Here is a 17,412-nt window from a genome sequence, read left to right on the forward strand (position 1 = left end):
AGATGCACCAACGCTCTCAGAGAAACTGAAACCTGTAGCCGCAAAAATAGGGGAAAGCGTTAGATTTATGATAGGCTACTATGCAAATCCGCAAGCGACGAGTTTAAACTGCATCCACGAGTTCATATACAGAACTAATTGGTTCAGATCAGATATAATGTGCTGGGAAGTTACGATCGAATCAGTCCAGGCGTCTGATTATGGATCTCATTCGTGTCAACTGAAGAATTCGATCGGTAGCCTGGATATTATTACATTGGATATCCTTAAAACTGGTAATTACTGTTCCGAATATTCTCATCGCTAATATTCCCCATTAATATCCACTTGCGGCTAACTAACGGCTGTGCAATACAAAAACAAAAAATGGCGAAAGTTTGTGTTTTGTAAGATGCTCAGCTAAATGAAGAAATCCCACACTTCGAATTTAAAATTATACGATCAAATTTATATTATGAAACCACAACGTTTCGGCTGTTGACTAACAGCCATCATCAGGTGGAATGCTCAGCTATTCGTTGAAACTAATGACCTATCCTCGAACCGATCTTTGCACTTCTACTGATTTAGATATTGAAATTTCGCGTTTCAAACTTAATTTCTTCATTCAGTCGATGACAATGCATGGACCGTCACGTCTTTAGTCCCGCTGATAATTGCTGGAGTGGTTCTTGGTAGCATTGCGTTCATTCTGATCGTAATATTTCTACTCGTGTATCCGATAAAACAACTCAGAAACAGAGGAAATAAATCACGTGGAATGTAAGTTTTTATGGAATCATTTTGTTGTTGTCGTCCCTTTAATTGTTTCGCACCAAATGCCACCTTCTTTTTAAATGACAGAAAACTCATCAATAACAGATCACTAATACATAACTCATCAATTACAGATTAGTTTGATTTGGTTCGAATCCCATTAGTCCTTCAAACCGACTATTTCGGTACCGTCTATTCAAAAGGTATTTGCTGAACCCAGAAATTTGAAGAATTGAAAAAATCGAGTTAAAATCGTCACTCTTTTATTTCAGTAAAACTAAAGATTTAACGACAGGTAAAAATTATTCATATAGAAATATGAATTTATTTTCTAGACTTCTAAATATTGAATGTTATTATTTTGACAATTTCATCATTTTTAAACGTATTTTTATTATTACAGTTTATCGAAACAATGACCCGGATTCACGTATATATACAAGGAAGTAATGATAGGAAAAAATGATCCATGATTTTAATGATTTTAATTGGTGATCAATTAGCTTTGTGGTCACCCTATTCAGCTGATGCCTTTTTTCTGATACGGGGAAAACCAATGGTTTGTCTCATTTTACACGAAAGGGGTGTCATGTCTATCGTGCTAAGGATTTAAGTGGAGTTAATCCGTTAACACTATGAATTAAACTGTTTTTTTTCTTGTTTTGATAATTTGTTCTTTTTACTTTCAAAGATTTTTTTTCTTTTATTTATTTTTTTCCTACTCAGGTAACGGCGACCCTTGATGTTCTGTTCTGGCCTCCTTCCTAACCTCCCCCACAGAGCAAAATAAACTAGCAAATCTGAAATTTGTTTAAACTTCCTTTAAAATGATTTATTTGAAAATCAAAAGGAAGTTAATTGCATAGATATGTGAGCGATATCATATTGCGTCATTCAGACAGACAAAATGTATCGTGAAAGAAACATCTTTCGTTTTTTGCTGTTGTTTATTCTATGTCTATTCATCACAAACACATCAGGTGAGTTAATCAATACTCATTGGTTCCAGAGCTGTAAAAAATGCGGAAATCGTAAATATTGTATTGTATTTCAATCCATAAGAGAGCACCGGTGATAACCAGAGAAAGAAGAGAATTATTGTTGGAGAACAGCATTTGGAGAATATTTTTGTAAAATAATCTTCTTTTTGTCATTTCAGCGAAATGTTTTGGGAAGAGTTGTACTGGTTGGGAGTGTCATTGCAGTAATACAGCTGTGGACCAATGTCCAATAAGAAGTCGGAATACAGATGGCGCTTTAACGTGTCCAAATCCCAATTCTGCATGTGAGTCTACAATAAAAACTCCGTATCCCTGGACACCACCAGGATGGACCGGACCAGCTTGTCAAATCGGTAAGTTTTCTGTATCAACTGTTTCTGCTCCAGTAAACCGGGATCAGGTCAAATATCACTGAACCTCGGATTTATATCAAATTAACGGATTAACTCCATGAAAGCCTTTACAAAAATAAATCTTAAAGAATTAGGAATGAATGATGTAAATTTCATTAGATTTATCTCAGATTAACCGAATAACACTAAAACTAATCCGTATACGGATTAACGTCACTAATCCATAAGCGGGAAAAAAATTTATTGGTAAAAATATCATAGATTTATGAAACTTCCGGGAACTGTCAACGAACTGAGATCAACTCGCGATGAAATAATCAAATTATTTCATCGCGTAAAGAAAAAAATGTTAGTTTTGTTTAATTCTAGTTGAAATTGTGAAATAACTTTGAATCAATTTGTTTTTGTTCGTTTTGAAAATTCGTGAAATAATTCAAATCTCTTATTCACAAAATGTGTTTTGTAGGAAACGTGGCTCGTGGTAAAACAGTTGCAATGTCATCCATTCTCAGGATTGAAAGTGACTATCGCGGTAGTAAATGTACAGATGGTCAGATGGTAAGTGGAATGTGTCACACTAAAGATAATCAAGACGCCTGGATTAGAATTGATCTCGGTGCTCAATACGTCGTACATGAAGTTACACCTTGGGATAGAAGAGACGTGACTGGTTGCACCGATAACCCGTGGAATTCGTGGAGTGAGTACAAATTATTAATGTTGATTGATCATCTAGGCCAAATCTGATAGAAAAAATATATAACTTCAGCTCGAAAAGCCTGGTTGAATATAAACCAAGTTTAGATGAGTGATTTTTTCAGAAAAGTTTGACCCGAGATAAGTTGAAACTTTGAACTCTACCGAAATATCGAACTCAGAGTCAACAATAATCAATAATCTGTAAATAAAGTCAGTTCGACAACAATGTGTCTGTGGTATCCATGGATGACAACTTCGTAAAAAATACGTCATTGGAATTTTGAATCAACTTTTTCGACGTGTCAACATTTTCAGTCGATAACTATAAATTTGTGTTAGGGGCCGTGCGCCTGTCGAAAACAATTAATTTATTTTTATATTTCTTTTTCAAAGAGTTTGAACAGAATTGTTTTGCACCCAAAGCAATCTTCAGCTTCCCGGATGTCGTGCATTATCATTTGTTTTCATCTTTCAAAGCTTCTTAATTCTTTTTCTCAGAAAAACGTTCGCGCAACCTGGAGATTCGAGTTGGAGATGAATATGGCAATGATACAAGTATTTCTACATCTAACCAGAAATGTGCTTACCATGGCTTACCCCCTCTCTGTGGTACACATAAAACATTAGCATGCAGCCCAGGTCCTATAGTTGGACGATACGTCACCGTTCAACACAAGAACATTGGCTACGCAGAGTCTCTCGCACTGGCAGAAATAGAAGTTATCGGGTTCAAATATATCGGTAAGTTTTACATGACTATATATATGTGTAAACTATAAAGAGTATATGGAAATGGATTTTGCTTTTCTCGAAAATATTCAGTGACTTGTATATAGAATTTACCCCCGAACGAAAAATTTTGAAATGAAAAGAAGTCTCCCTTTATTACCAAAGTTTGGTTTTTAAGCACCCATTCATTTATGGATTTATTATTGTTAAAATTAGATCGATTTTCATAAAAATATTCAGTGACTTGTAATGGGAATATATTTCCGAAAGATCGAACGATTCATATTTTTCGTATCAAATTTGAATTTCTGTTTAGCACCCGGTGATTGTAGTAAGGGATCGAACTCATTTGGATGTATGATTGAATGTAGATGTTACAACAGTGAAAGTTGTAACTATTTGAGTGGTATCTGTCAATCTGGCTGTTCACAGAATTACATCGGAAAGTGGTGCGAGTCAGGTATATTACACTGAATCATAGATTCCTGGGAATCTCACTTCCTATTCCCGAAATATAGTAACCAATATGAATCGAAAATGATACCAAGTAAAAAAAAACCGAAAGTAAAAGATCCTTACCCTTTATTTTATTCGATTCACCTGAAATTAACATCTCAGATTTCTTTTTCAGAATTGAAATCGTTTTCTCAATTAACAAAATCTGCGCTGACAGATAACAGTGTAAAAGTCAGATGGAGAGCTTACTCGGGTTCTGTAGTAGATTCAGGACGTGGTACTGTCAGCGTTCAGTATCTAGTCGTTTATCGTAAAATATCAGAAAAGACTTGGACTAATCAGGAAACTGCAGGAGTCCTTACACATCGCACAATTACTGGTTTAACTCCTAATACCGGGTATAAGATAGCTGTTAGACTACAGAAAATAGTGAACAATCAACTTATATCAACTGCGAGTCTGACTAGTACAGTATTAACTTTGTGTGCAGGTAAAACCCCTCATTCTAATAAACTCTTAATCATCATTTCAAACACAGAATTGTGTTGAACATGTTTGTTTTACTGTAGATCCATTAAACGGTCCTAAAGGTGTTCGTGTGGTGTCCACAGCGGTTGAGAATAGTAACACGTGGCCCCAGACAACCAATCTGATACTTACATGGACCGTAAGTTTGCCTCAACCAGAATCACATAAATTCACCTGGGCCCGGTTTTATAGACTAGTGTTACCTTCAACCCGGGGCTAACTTAATTTAATTTCTTACTTTATCAACTAATTCACCTGATGTTCATTTATATCGATATGACAAGGGAAGAAAATGTGACCTTCCCTTTCAGTGACACATGATAAAAACATGTAGTGAATTATAATTATGTTGCAGGCTTTAACTGCTGCAGAGTTACAGTGTGACGTCACTAAAGCTGTTTATCAAGTCGAGTATAAACAACTGAACCGACAAACATGGACCACAAAAGTGGCGCAACCTACCGGCCTCACACTAACAGGACTAGAACCATATACTGATTATGAAGTTAGAGTTGGTGTAAAGAATGACGTCACTCAGAAATTCATTTACACCAAACCTAAAAGTTACAAAACGTCGACTGCGGGTAACTTAAAAATGAATGACGAGACCAGTTTAAACGCAAGAAATCCCACATTAGATATAGCCAAAACGAGAAACTTGAATAAGAGTAAATGTAGTTGGCTCATAGGCATTAGCCGAAACATTGCACAAATACATTTGCTCGTGCATATATATATATATATATATATATATATATATATATATATATATATATATATATATATATCGTTGGAGAACAGCATTTAGAGAATGTTTTTTGTAAAACAATCTTCTTTTGTCATTTCAGTAATATGTTTTGGGAAGAGTTGTACTGGTTGGGAGTGTCATTGCAGTAATACAGCAGTGGACATATGTCCAATAAAGGGTCAGAATATAGATGGCGCTTTAACGTGTCCAAATCATAATACTGCATGTGAGTCTACAATAAAAACTCCGTATCCCTGGACACCACCAGGATGGACCGGACCAGCTTGTCAAATCGGTAAGTTTTCTGTATCAACTGTTTCTGCTGCAGTAAACCGGGGTCAGGTCAAATATCACTGAACCTCGGATTTATATCAAATTAACGGATTAACTCCATGAAAGCCTTTACAAAAATAAATCTTAAAGAATTAGGAATGAATGATGTAAATTTCATTAGATTTATCTCAGATTAACCGAATAACACTAAAACTAATCCGTATACGGATTAACGTCACTAATCCATAAGCGGGAAAAAAATTTATTGGTAAAAATATCATAAATTTATGAAACTTCCGGGAACTGTCGACGAACTGAGATCAACTCTTAATTATTTCATCGCGTAAAGAAAAAAATGTTAGTTTTGTTTAATTCTAGTTGAAATTGTGAAATAACTTTGAATCAATTTGTTTTTGTTCGTTTTGAAAATTCGTGAAATAATTCAAATCTCTTATTCACAAAATGTGTTTTGTAGGAAACGTGGCTCGTGGTAAAACAGTTGCAATGTCATCCATTCTCAGGATTGAAAGTGACTATCGCGGTAGTAAATGTACAGATGGTCAGATGGTAAGTGGAATGTGTCACACTAAAGATAATCAAGACGCCTGGATTAGAATTGATCTCGGTGCTCAATACGTCGTACATGAAGTTACACCTTGGGATAGAAGAGACGTGACTGGTTGCACCGATAACCCGTGGAATTCGTGGAGTGAGTACAAATTATTAATGTTGATTGATCATCTAGGCCAAATCTGATAGAAAAAATATATAACTTCAGCTCGAAAAGCCTGGTTGAATATAAACCAAGTTTAGATGAGTGATTTTTTCAGAAAAGTTTGACCCGAGATAAGTTGAAACTTTGAACTCTACCGAAATATCGAACTCAGAGTCAACAATAATCAATAATCTGTAAATAAAGTCAGTTCGACAACAATGTGTCTGTGGTATCCATGGATGACAACTTCGTAAAAAATACGTCATTGGAATTTTGAATCAACTTTTTCGACGTGTCAACATTTTCAGTCGATAACTATAAATTTGTGTTAGGGGCCGTGCGCCTGTCGAAAACAATTAATTTATTTTTATATTTCTTTTTCAAAGAGTTTGAACAGAATTGTTTTGCACCCAAAGCAATCTTCAGCTTCCCGGATGTCGTGCATTATTATTTGTTTTCATCTTTCAAAGCTTCTTAATTCTTTTTCTCAGAAAAACGTTCGCGCAACCTGGAGATTCGAGTTGGAGATGAATATGGCAATGATACAAGTATTTCTACATCTAACCAGAAATGTGCTTACCATGGCTTACCCCCTCTCTGTGGTACACATAAAACATTAGCATGCAGCCCAGGTCCTATAGTTGGACGATACGTCACCGTTCAACACAAGAACATTGGCTACGCAGAGTCTCTCGCACTGGCAGAAATAGAAGTTATCGGGTTCAAATATATCGGTAAGTTTTACATGACTATATATATGTGTAAACTATAAAGAGTATGGAAATGGATTTTGCTTTTCTCGAAAATATTCAGTGACTTGTATATAGAATTTACCCCCGAACGAAAAATTTTGAAATGAAAAGAAGTCTCCCTTTATTACCAAAATTTTGTTTTAAGCACCCATTCATTTAAGGATTATATTATTGTTAAAATTAGATCGATTTTCATAAAAATATTCAGTGACTTGTAATGGGAATATATTTCCGAATGTTCAAACAGTTCATATTTTCGTATCAAATTTGAATTTCTGTTTAGCACCCGGTGGTTGCAGTAAGGGATCGAACTCATTTGGATGTATGATTGAATGTAGATGTTACAACAGTGAAAGTTGTAACTATTTGAGTGGTATCTGTGAATCTGGTTGTTCACAGAATTACATCGGAAAGTGGTGCGAGTCAGGTATATTACACTGAATCAGAGATTCCTTAGAATCTCGGTCCCAACTGTAAACGACTGAAAGTAAAGATCCTTGTTCATCTAAAACTAACATCAATCTATTTTCAGAATTTAAGTTGTTTTCGCTATTAACAGAATCTGCGCTGACAGATAACAGTGTAAGAGTCGGTTGGACAGCTTACTCGGGTTCTGTAGTAGATTCAGGACGTGGTACTGTCAGCGTTCTGTATCAAGTCGTTTATCGTAAGATATCAGAAAAGACTTGGACTAATCAGGAAACTGCAGGGGTCCTTACACATCACACAATTACTGGTTTAACTCCTTATACCAGGTATAAGATAGCTGTTAGACTACAGAAATTAGTGAACGGTCAACTTATATCAACTGCGAGTCTGACTAGTATGACTAGTACAGTATTAACTTTGTGTGCAGGTAAAACCCCTCATTCTAATAAACTCTTAAACTGTAAATGAGTTAAACATGTTGCTGTCGTCATCAAGTAGATGTCAATTCACAGAATCGCATTACTTAATTTGTCTGTGGTGTTTATTTCAGTACCAGGACCTCCCGCTTCTCTCGACTTCTCATTCACAAGGGATACATTGAAAACTACATTGACATGGACTTTACCAAACAGTCCAAATTGTGATGTCATCAATTATTGGGTAGGAATTAACTTGTCCTGACCATTAGAGGGCACCACCTGCGCTATACTGTAACGTGTCCCTATCTGTTTTCAGCTCACGTGTGAACCCATCAGTACAACTTCCACAACACCTTTAACAGACATAAAAACAATCAACAAACCTAAAATCAAAGGCTCCATCACAACTTTAGACATAACGACGTCACTGATACCTTTTACTCAATACAACTGTTCAATGTTTGCCTCGAATAGTAAAGGGGAAGGGTCACCTGCCAGTGTTAGCTTTTGGACAGGTGAGTAATTTGACCCAATGACCTCAAGTATTCATTGATGTCACTTGTCAACATTGTCACTTACTGATATTTCAGGTGAAATAACAATTCCCCTACTGGTTGTCAAGAAAGCAGCGGTAACAAACACGACTGTTACACTTCAAATAACACGTGTTAATACTGGAAACATTACGTAAGTGTCCTCTTATTTTCATCTATAAATAATGCATGATCTTATAAAACAATTTTTCTCTGATTTTCAGCGGTTACGAGGTGATCGTCAAGAAACACGATGGACCAATCAGCCGTCGCCGGAAGCGTGCAGTCAACCAATCACAATACGTCTCGTACGGAGAAGCTAAACAGCGAGGATTATCAGTTTATATTACTGCAGTTCTACCACCGGAAGTGCCCTCTGAGTTTATAGTTGGTGATACACGTGACTATAGTGGTTACTTTAATGCTCCTCTAGAAACTGGGAAATCTTACAGTTTTATTTTAGGAATCGTTGTCAATTATAACGGAGTGAGTTTATCTTGTCTTTGAATGTGAATTGTAGTTTCCAATTTGGAGGTGACTCTAGCCATTTTTTGGGGATTTTTCAGGAAACGTTTCGGCATTATCCACCAATAGAACAGCAAGAGAGAATCACTGTTCAAGCATCGTCTAGTAAGGCAGGGATAATAGGTGGCGTTGTGACAGTTGTTCTAATACTGTTATTGGTTGCTGTTGCTCTATATATTGTTTGGAGGTGCGAGTAAATAGTGGCGACCTCTATAGTCCAATGCAAATCATTTGACAATCGCCCAATGCCCCTAAAGTTCCCCCTCATTCAGTTACCCACTGTATGGACGCCTTAACTTTTCAGACGCGGTGGATTCAAAACTAAACAAACATCGAACAATGCAGATGTATCCATGGGGAATATTTCACCTGCTGATGAAGGTATTGAAATACCTTTGGCGAGAGAAGAAGCAGAGGCTGTTTATGTGAATTGTCCTAAATCATCGAGACAAGAAAATACAGCTAGTGCAAATGCTGCATTTTCAAGAGGTTTGTCTCAAGACCGTGAGGTTTTGGAAAGTTGAAGCCTAATAATGTTTTAACACTATGATTCCTGTCTATATAGAAAGCTCCGCGTATTTCAATATCTATGACGATCCGAATGCTGTATGCGAAACGCAAGATGGCGAGGATCATCATAACAAAATCGCTTCTAAAGGCGCTACTATGATTTGTGACCTGTTGAGAGAGACCTTGATGAAAACCTCTGATGAATGGAAGAATATGAATGAAGAATTTCAGGTAGAATCGCCGTGAGGTTGGGACTGCGCGTTGGTAAGACATTTGATTATGTTCTGGATCTATTTTGTCTTTAGAGTGTTCTCAAGTTGAGACGAGGATTGAGCGCCTGCGCTGAGAAAGGGGAAAATGCTGAGAAAAACAGGTTTCCAAACATTTTGGCCTGTAAGTATTGCCTGGTCATTATATAGACATGGGTTCTGTCGTAAATACAAGAGTTGGCTTGTGAAACATCTCTATTGACTTTCATTGACTTTGAGTGGTTTTTTCTAGATGATTCGACTAGAGTTGTTCTGGAACAAACCGGTAAAGATCCAACATCAGATTACATCAATGCCAATTATATTCGGGTAAGGAATCAATCCTTCTATGCTCTTCCAAAGGTTTTCCTGTCCTCCTATAGTATATAAACCGAAATTCTGAATTTAATTTTCAGGGACTAACTGGTCATGTGATATGTATTGCTTGCCAGGGTAAGTCTCATGATTCAATTGATTCGTGTTACTTGTGCGCTCACTCATCTAACTTGCTCTTTCAGCTCCATTGCTATCTACAATCAATGACCATTGGCGGATGATTTGGCAAGAGAAATGTCCAGCTATTATTGTACTCACCGACCTGACTGAAGGACATGACAAAGATAAGAAGGTGGCAAAAATACTCTAAGATGCTGAAGCGTAAACAGGCAAAATGTAGAAAAATAAGTACTTTTGATTTTTAACTTGCAGGTGAAGTGTCATTTATATTGGCCAACAAAACTGAACACGAAAGGTCGATATGGAGATATAACAGTGACAGTTGCAGAGAAAATGGAAACACACACTGAGCCTCCGGCTGCTGTACATTTCTTGTCCATTACAAAGGTAATGATCATGTCATTGCTTTATCATGAGTGACCTAGTGTTGGTATTTCTGCTATCTATAAGCTTGGTTCAGATATCGATTTTAATAGACTCTCCCGATGAGTAACTTTTCATTTATTTCATAGCGTGGCCACAAAGAAGCACATAATCTGTTAGTTTGTCACTATCGAGGATGGCCGGATCATGGTGTACCGTTCCCGGCTTCATCTGTTGTTCGTATGCAACAGTTCATCAAACAGCGTCTTACCGACCCGGATCAGGGACTTGTGCTGATTCATGGCAGGTAAATTAATTCGAAAATCTCCCAGTCCTTTACTGTTAAGGACAAGTTTAGAAATGTTATTGTTTGTGTTGTGTTCTCAGTGCTGGTGCTGGAAGGACAGGTTGTTATATCGCAACGGAGCAGCTTCTTGAAAAAGCTAAGAAAGATGGACTCGTTAACGTATTCGACATGACTAGGAAATTACGACAACAAAGACCAGAAATGATCCAGAATATGGTAAAATCTTAATAAATTTACTGCCTCTCATTTCACGTTTCCAAAATGGATAACTACAACGTGTTCCTTATTACTATCTACTTCAGAAACAGTACATTCTCGTGCACCAGATTCTACTGGAGGAACTGGTACTGGGACCGGTGGCGTACCCGACCACGAGTTTCAGAGAATTATACGAGGAAAGAAAGGCAACGCGTCCCGTATCTAGAAACGTATCTGATAAAATAGAGGAACAATTTCTTGTACGTATTAAGATCGGCCAAAATGAGATGAAGGGTTTTGGATAACAAACAGATGGCAGCAATGAATCCATTGACCCAGATAAACTAGATTTCAATTTTGTTTCCTTGGTTTGGTTTTGAAGAAAATAATTACCCAATGCGTTGTTTTCTGATGCAGGTTTTGAAGGCATCGACTCCGATTCAGGACGAGGAATCACTAGCAATGGCCAAACTACTCAACAATGTTAACAAGTCTCGACACAAAGACATCCTTCCTGAGGCACAGTATCAACCACAACTCTCACATAAAGGGTTCATCAATGCTTCATTTGTGCACGTGAGTTTGATTCTGAATTAATAGCTATCCGTGGAATATCTGGTAGAGGGGGGGGGGGGGGGCATTAAGCCTCGATAATCTTCAGTTGAGATATCGATAAGTTATAAGAATCTGATTGAAATACTTTCCTTTTTACAGACGATCACAGATAAAAACGTGTTTATAGCAACACAAAGTCCAATGGCAAATACTTTTACTGACTTCTGGCAAATGATCTTTGACTATAACTGTGAAATTATTGTAATGATGCATCAAGAATATCCACAAGATCCGGTAAGGTGTATTCCTAGTCTAGCATCTAGTATACATAGGTCTGCTTTGTAGGTATCTTTTTCCAGAATACATCTTCTGATTTTAGACATATGCAAGCTACTGGCCTGCAGCTGGAAGCATCAAATGCAGTCCTTTTACAATCACTGTGGAGGAAGTTTCATTGCCCTGTAGGACCATCGTTCGCCGGGATTTGATCCTCCAAAAACAGAATGTATGTTGAGTTGTTTCGGTAGCTACTGTTCAGAGAAATATGGCTGCATTTTTCGGAATTTCCTTCGACATTGCTATTTACTATGACCTGATCAGATCAATTGTATTTCTTTGATTTCACAGGAATCGCATCAGATTCGTCAGATCCAGTTTTTAGGATGGCCTGAGGATGAGTCGGTTCCTGATTTACAACATCTATTCGAGTTTGTGAATCTAGTTACAAGAGAACACGTGACCAGTCCTATTGTTGTACATTGCATGTTCGTATCTTAGCAACATCAGTCAATTATTCAAAACAATATCACATATTCTATCGATTATGCAAATTTTACAGGGACAGCACAACGAGAGCAGGGTTATTTTGTGCGGCATTTGAACTGATCACCAAGGCGCCATCTAGCGAACAAATCGATATTTATCACTGTATACAAAAACTACGAGTGACTCGACCTCAATTCATTCCAAATTTGGTAAGAAATTAATCGATTTTCTTTGTATTTTCACGAGTAATTTTATTGATGTATTTTTCTTGTTTTCGTATTCATAGGAACAGTACAAGTTTCTACACGATCTGGTGATATTCTATTTACAAGGATTCGACACTTATGTGAACCTTAGTTAGAATTATGATTCGAAATGCTGAAGAAAAGCAAACAATCAGAAAAGGGAATCTGAGTAAAGGCACCTGAACTGCTACTTTACACCTGGCATTAACCGAGTGATGGCGCCACTAGCTGGAACACGAGGCAACGAAATTCACTTACTAGTTTAATCATGTATCTTTTTAAATTGTTTTATTCAAAATATTGCTCGAACTCTTGGACATAAAGATTAACGTACTTTTCGTATTGAGGAACCTTAGGTCTACTCCAGAAACTGTCCGGTTTTATTGTGTTTATGTTTACGATTACTTTTTTGTTCATGAATTATATTCATATATAATTTATATATCAGCTATCTAATTATGTATCTATAAAACTGAGTGTTGTATTATGTTATAATTTCAATGTAAATAAAGATATATTCAGATATTTCTCAATAGAAATAGATTTCAATATAAAGATGATTTATGTAATTATCACTGTTAATTAGATATTCTTAGTTAATATCATCACTCATATTTGTAATCACCGCGTTCACATCGTGTATCATCCACTTCCTTCCCTCACTGTTATCCACCTATCCACCTAATATACATATACACTAGTAAAAGCGAAAACTCGTAATTTCTAGTATAAAATAAACATAACTACTGACAGTAAGTTACCGTAAAATAATTCATAATGACACTGTAATTGTACTGTGATTATCAATTCAGTCACTCTTAATTAATTATCTTTAATTAATCTAATTACTCATAATTTTCATCCGGTAAAGTTTCTACTATACATGTTATAATATATCAGCCGATATAGTATTTTTTTGTTGAAACTTTCGAGCCATGCATATAGTCTATCATATTACATGTATATCTGTTTTTATATCAGTGCTTGTTTATCAGATGTTAATGATTATTATTATTTCTCTTTCTCACTTTGTTATATGTATGTAGAAATGTCAGTCACAAACAGTGCAATTGTTTATACTGAATAAATATTTGAATTTGAATTGTATTACACTAGTAGCTAAAACTCGTAATTTCTAGTATAAAATCAAGTTAACTACTCACAGTTAGTTGTTACCTGTTGTCACGTTTATTGATTATACTCACAGTCCTTATATAAATATAACTGATTATTTCAATTTCACAATGAACTCGAATATTGTACATAATCTAGAATAAAATATATAGATTTTCCTGATTTGATTGTGTTTGTTTTTGTGTTTTCTGTTTTGTTTTTGTCTTGTTTTACGATTGAAGATTCTGGGTTCCTTCAGGTTTTATATCTTATTTGTCATGAAAATAAACAACTTTCTGCTGCCCTGCGACTCGATCACACCTATAGGGGGCAGAGGGGGTTTATTTGAAGCGGTGTTGTTGCCGCTACGTGGCAGCACAATACGGCTTTTTCGAATTCCAGCAAATCATACGAATGACGTTTAAATTTCGTTTACAGGCTAAGCCTTAAATGGAAAACTTAAGATAAATGCCACTGGCAAATAACTACAAAAGAAAACATCGCGAAAAAAATAAAATCAATTCGGGACTCGACCCTAAATATCAAAACGTAACGGTTCCGTAGAGGTTCGAAAAAGCCGTATTGTGCTGCCACGTAGCGGCAACAATCCCGCAGTACACGATTAAACCAAGTTGACGCGACGATCGAAATCGACTGACGCTTCGTTTGTTTTTGGCTCTGGTTTATCTATGAGGTGTATTTGACGGAACCAAACGCTACTTGAAAATGATCTATACACATTGTTGTTATTGACACATCTTGGAAAAGGTGAGTGAGTGTATAATCTTTGAGAAAATGCTTACAGAAAGTTTGAAGCGACAGATTTTCATTGGATTGTAATTGATGGGCGTGAAAATTGATACACACTTCCGGTAACGAACGTTAGGCCTATATCCCTACCAACAATATGTCTCCATGCCTACCAACTGAAGTTTGTTACGTAGGCATGGAAACATATTGTTAAACTTTCAAATCATGGAGTCACTTCTCTTCATTTAACCCCTCCTTCAATACAGTTTCAAATGGATTAAAAAATGATGATTTAGGTCGACTGCCTGTCCTTTCTGGTCCTATTAAGACCTTTATCAGGTATGTACTACCAAAACTGACTGAGCTTGGCCACTCGGAATGCTCTCAAGTCAGGTTGAAATAGATATTAGCTACATTGCCACATCAAGGCCATACTAAAATGGGCGTATTGACTCCACACCTGTTTAATGTGGGCTAGATTGATTGTGGGACCAACGAGACGTGAGACTAATAAGAACCCGCGAGGAAACCAACGGCATCCTTCTCTTCAATTGATTCTTTTTCATCGTTCAGAAAACGTTTTGGCATTATCCACCCATAGATCAACGGCAAGAGATAATCATTGTTCGAGCACCGTCTAGTAATGCAGGGATAGTAGGTGACAATGCAGGAATAATAGGTGGCGTTGTGGCTGGTTTTATATTATCATTGGTGCCTGCTATTCTAGTTCTATGTGTAGTATGGAGGTACGAGTGAATAGTGGTGACCTCTGTAATTAAAATCACGTATCATTTGACAACCGTCCGATGCCCCTTAACTTTTTTCACATCTTGCAGACACAGCAGGTTCAAAACTAGGCAAACAACGAACAATGCAGAAATAGAGTATGATTCATCTTCTGTTGAAAATATTGACAGACGGCCATTCGCAAGACTAGAGGTTATCCCAAGACAAGAACATGTTAACCCTGCATTATCAATAGGTTTGTATATAATGAAGCTTGAAAAGTTAAAGCCTAATAATATTTTTAACAACAAAGATTCTTCTTCACGTAGAAAGCTCCATGTATCACAATATCTATGATGATCCGGAAACGGAATACGATCAGCAAGATGGCGAGGAAAAGTTGCTACTGTGATTAATCGTGACCTCTTGTTTATTTTCTATTTATAGGAACAATACAAGTTACTGAAGTTACTGCATGATTTGATGATATTGTATTTACAAGGACACGACACTTATGTGAACCTTAGTTAGAATTATGACTGGAAATGGAAAACATTTAGTGAATTTGAGAAACGGCGACCGGAAATACTACTTAACACCTCCTGAGATCCGGAACTAGAAAGGACGCGTTTTTAGCCAAAGGGTGGCGCCGCTGTAGCTGCGATAATTGTATTGCTTATTCTACATTTTATGTTTATGTTTTACAATTGTAAATACTTCTTGATGTTTTCTCTGTATAGCACTCGTTGAGGTGATCAGTGTAAATAGATTTTATTTCATTTCATTTAATTATATGAGCAACTGTTCATTCGCTCTTATTTTGTTTTATTGAAAATATAAACGGATTTCTTGTAGATAATGATTAACGCAGCTTTCGTTAGGGAACCCCGCCGGTCCGTGGCTTAGTTCAGTCGGTTTTGGTAGTACAGGCCATTCATTGGGACCAGCACAGATTGAGTACAGATTGACTAAGAAATTTGACTGAGCCAGGCCACGACCCGGCATCCTCTCAAAGCAAAGTCGAAATCGACATATAAATCGATTTCATTGTGTTTCATTATATATAGTTTAGAATGTGTGATATTTAATCATTCAATCTATCTTTAAAAAAATAACCTTAACATTTTCTTAGTGTAATTTCTCAAAATAACTTTTACCAAGTTTTACAAAACCTGTGATACCTAATCATACGATGGAGAGACATAGACAGCTTATAAATTATATAACTTGCTGAGCATATCGAAAAAACAATGGATTTTATATCATACAAAGGAGTCTGATATTGCTATGTTTGAAATCATTTAGTTGTATCCATTTAGAAGAAAATATAACTCGATTTCATTAAAGGCCTATGGTTTGGATTTGTGTGATATTAAATCATTCAATCTATCTTAAGAAAAAAGTAACCTTAACGTCTTCTTATTGTAATTTCTCAAAATAACTTCGACCAAGTTTTATAATCTGTGATACCTACTCATGCGATGGACAGCATATAGACAGGTATTAGACAGCCTATAGACATATCCTGTCGACGCGAATAAACGGCTGAGCAGTTACTTCTCAATAAAAATAGCTTTTACACATTTCAAAGGACTCGAATATATTATACTTGTTTTTTTTTCATAAATTGTTTATAAGTTAACATAAAATTTTCTCTGAGATATCGATTTATCTATTATATCCAACAAATTTACAATAAAGACCGAAGTTTGAGAATGGGGCCTTGAATATGCGAATTCCGCCTTTGTTGGTGGTTATACGCTACAAGTTGCCCCAGATAAATAGCTACATTATCCGCCTTTATTGTTGTCTTATTTCGGTCGTTCGAATGTTTGAATGAAAATATCGATCGGTTATTGTAAGGTGTTAGATAAATGCTAGGACAAGATGGCGGCACGTACCAAAAGTCTATTATAACCAGTTGGTACGAGGAGACAGTTTGTTGTTTGGCGTCTTTCGAGGAATGTTCGAACAGTCGGAGTTAGACAGATTAAAGAGAGAGGAGAGAATGAAAATAGTTGACTTTCCAATAAACTCAATGGATACAATTCACCACTACACAAAATGCGGAAGTGTTCAAGAGACAGGCAGTGCGCGGTTCATCCGTTAGATGTCGCCTCGGTAATAGCATCCGACAAAAATTCAGAAGTGAATTTAAAGAAGGTAAGAACAGTTTATAAGAATTTATTTCCAATACAAGTGGTTAGAATTTGGAGGTTTCGGCGCCGTTTACATATAGGTGGTTTTCAATGTTGTCCAA

General features: G+C 36.4%; 1 protein-coding gene and 2 long non-coding RNA genes across 5 annotated transcripts in view; all 3 read left to right on the forward strand.

Annotated features, from left to right (window-relative positions):
- The first annotated feature begins 155 nt into the window (after window positions 1–155).
- LOC141914311 (receptor-type tyrosine-protein phosphatase T-like) lies at window positions 156–13,793 on the forward strand. Of its 3 annotated transcripts, none has more exons than XM_074805590.1 (38): window positions 156–275; window positions 612–762; window positions 891–959; window positions 1,029–1,315; window positions 1,483–1,736; window positions 1,916–2,110; window positions 2,577–2,810; window positions 3,308–3,550; window positions 3,855–3,998; window positions 4,170–4,484; window positions 4,564–4,661; window positions 4,878–5,106; window positions 5,371–5,565; window positions 6,019–6,252; window positions 6,750–6,992; window positions 7,294–7,437; window positions 7,543–7,866; window positions 7,990–8,099; window positions 8,175–8,373; window positions 8,449–8,545; window positions 8,616–8,877; window positions 8,958–9,103; window positions 9,221–9,405; window positions 9,482–9,657; window positions 9,732–9,819; window positions 9,928–10,004; window positions 10,091–10,127; window positions 10,193–10,302; window positions 10,383–10,517; window positions 10,643–10,800; window positions 10,881–11,016; window positions 11,103–11,258; window positions 11,416–11,574; window positions 11,713–11,847; window positions 11,933–12,058; window positions 12,181–12,317; window positions 12,392–12,527; window positions 12,605–13,793. In XM_074805590.1, the coding sequence occupies exons 5-38, from the start codon at window positions 1,664–1,666 to the stop codon at window positions 12,677–12,679; spliced, it is 5,511 nt and encodes a 1,836-aa protein (XP_074661691.1). In that variant the 5' UTR covers window positions 156–275; window positions 612–762; window positions 891–959; window positions 1,029–1,315; window positions 1,483–1,663; the 3' UTR covers window positions 12,680–13,793. The 3 variants fall into 3 exon arrangements, with proteins under 3 accessions (XP_074661691.1, XP_074661692.1, XP_074661690.1); XM_074805591.1 differs by having other exon boundaries at window positions 1,029–1,051; window positions 1,160–1,736; XM_074805589.1 differs by having other exon boundaries at window positions 1,029–1,736.
- An 886-nt stretch (window positions 13,794–14,679) lies between these two features.
- On the forward strand, window positions 14,680–16,195 carry LOC141914115 (uncharacterized). The gene is made up of 4 exons (XR_012620708.1): window positions 14,680–14,765; window positions 15,000–15,172; window positions 15,263–15,408; window positions 15,600–16,195. It is a non-coding gene; the product is annotated as an uncharacterized LOC141914115 (long non-coding RNA).
- Window positions 16,196–17,039: 844 nt separating this feature from the next.
- Window positions 17,040–17,412, forward strand: part of LOC141914031 (uncharacterized) — a 50,576-nt gene continuing 50,203 nt past the window's right edge. Inside the window, exon 1 of the long non-coding RNA XR_012620684.1 lies at window positions 17,040–17,315. This is a non-coding gene — a long non-coding RNA (uncharacterized LOC141914031). The remainder of the gene's footprint in view (window positions 17,316–17,412) is intronic.

The sequence above is a fragment of the Tubulanus polymorphus genome, chromosome 12, assembly GCF_964204645.1.
Source record: "Tubulanus polymorphus chromosome 12, tnTubPoly1.2, whole genome shotgun sequence".
Lineage (NCBI taxonomy): Eukaryota > Metazoa > Nemertea > Palaeonemertea > Tubulaniformes > Tubulanidae > Tubulanus > Tubulanus polymorphus.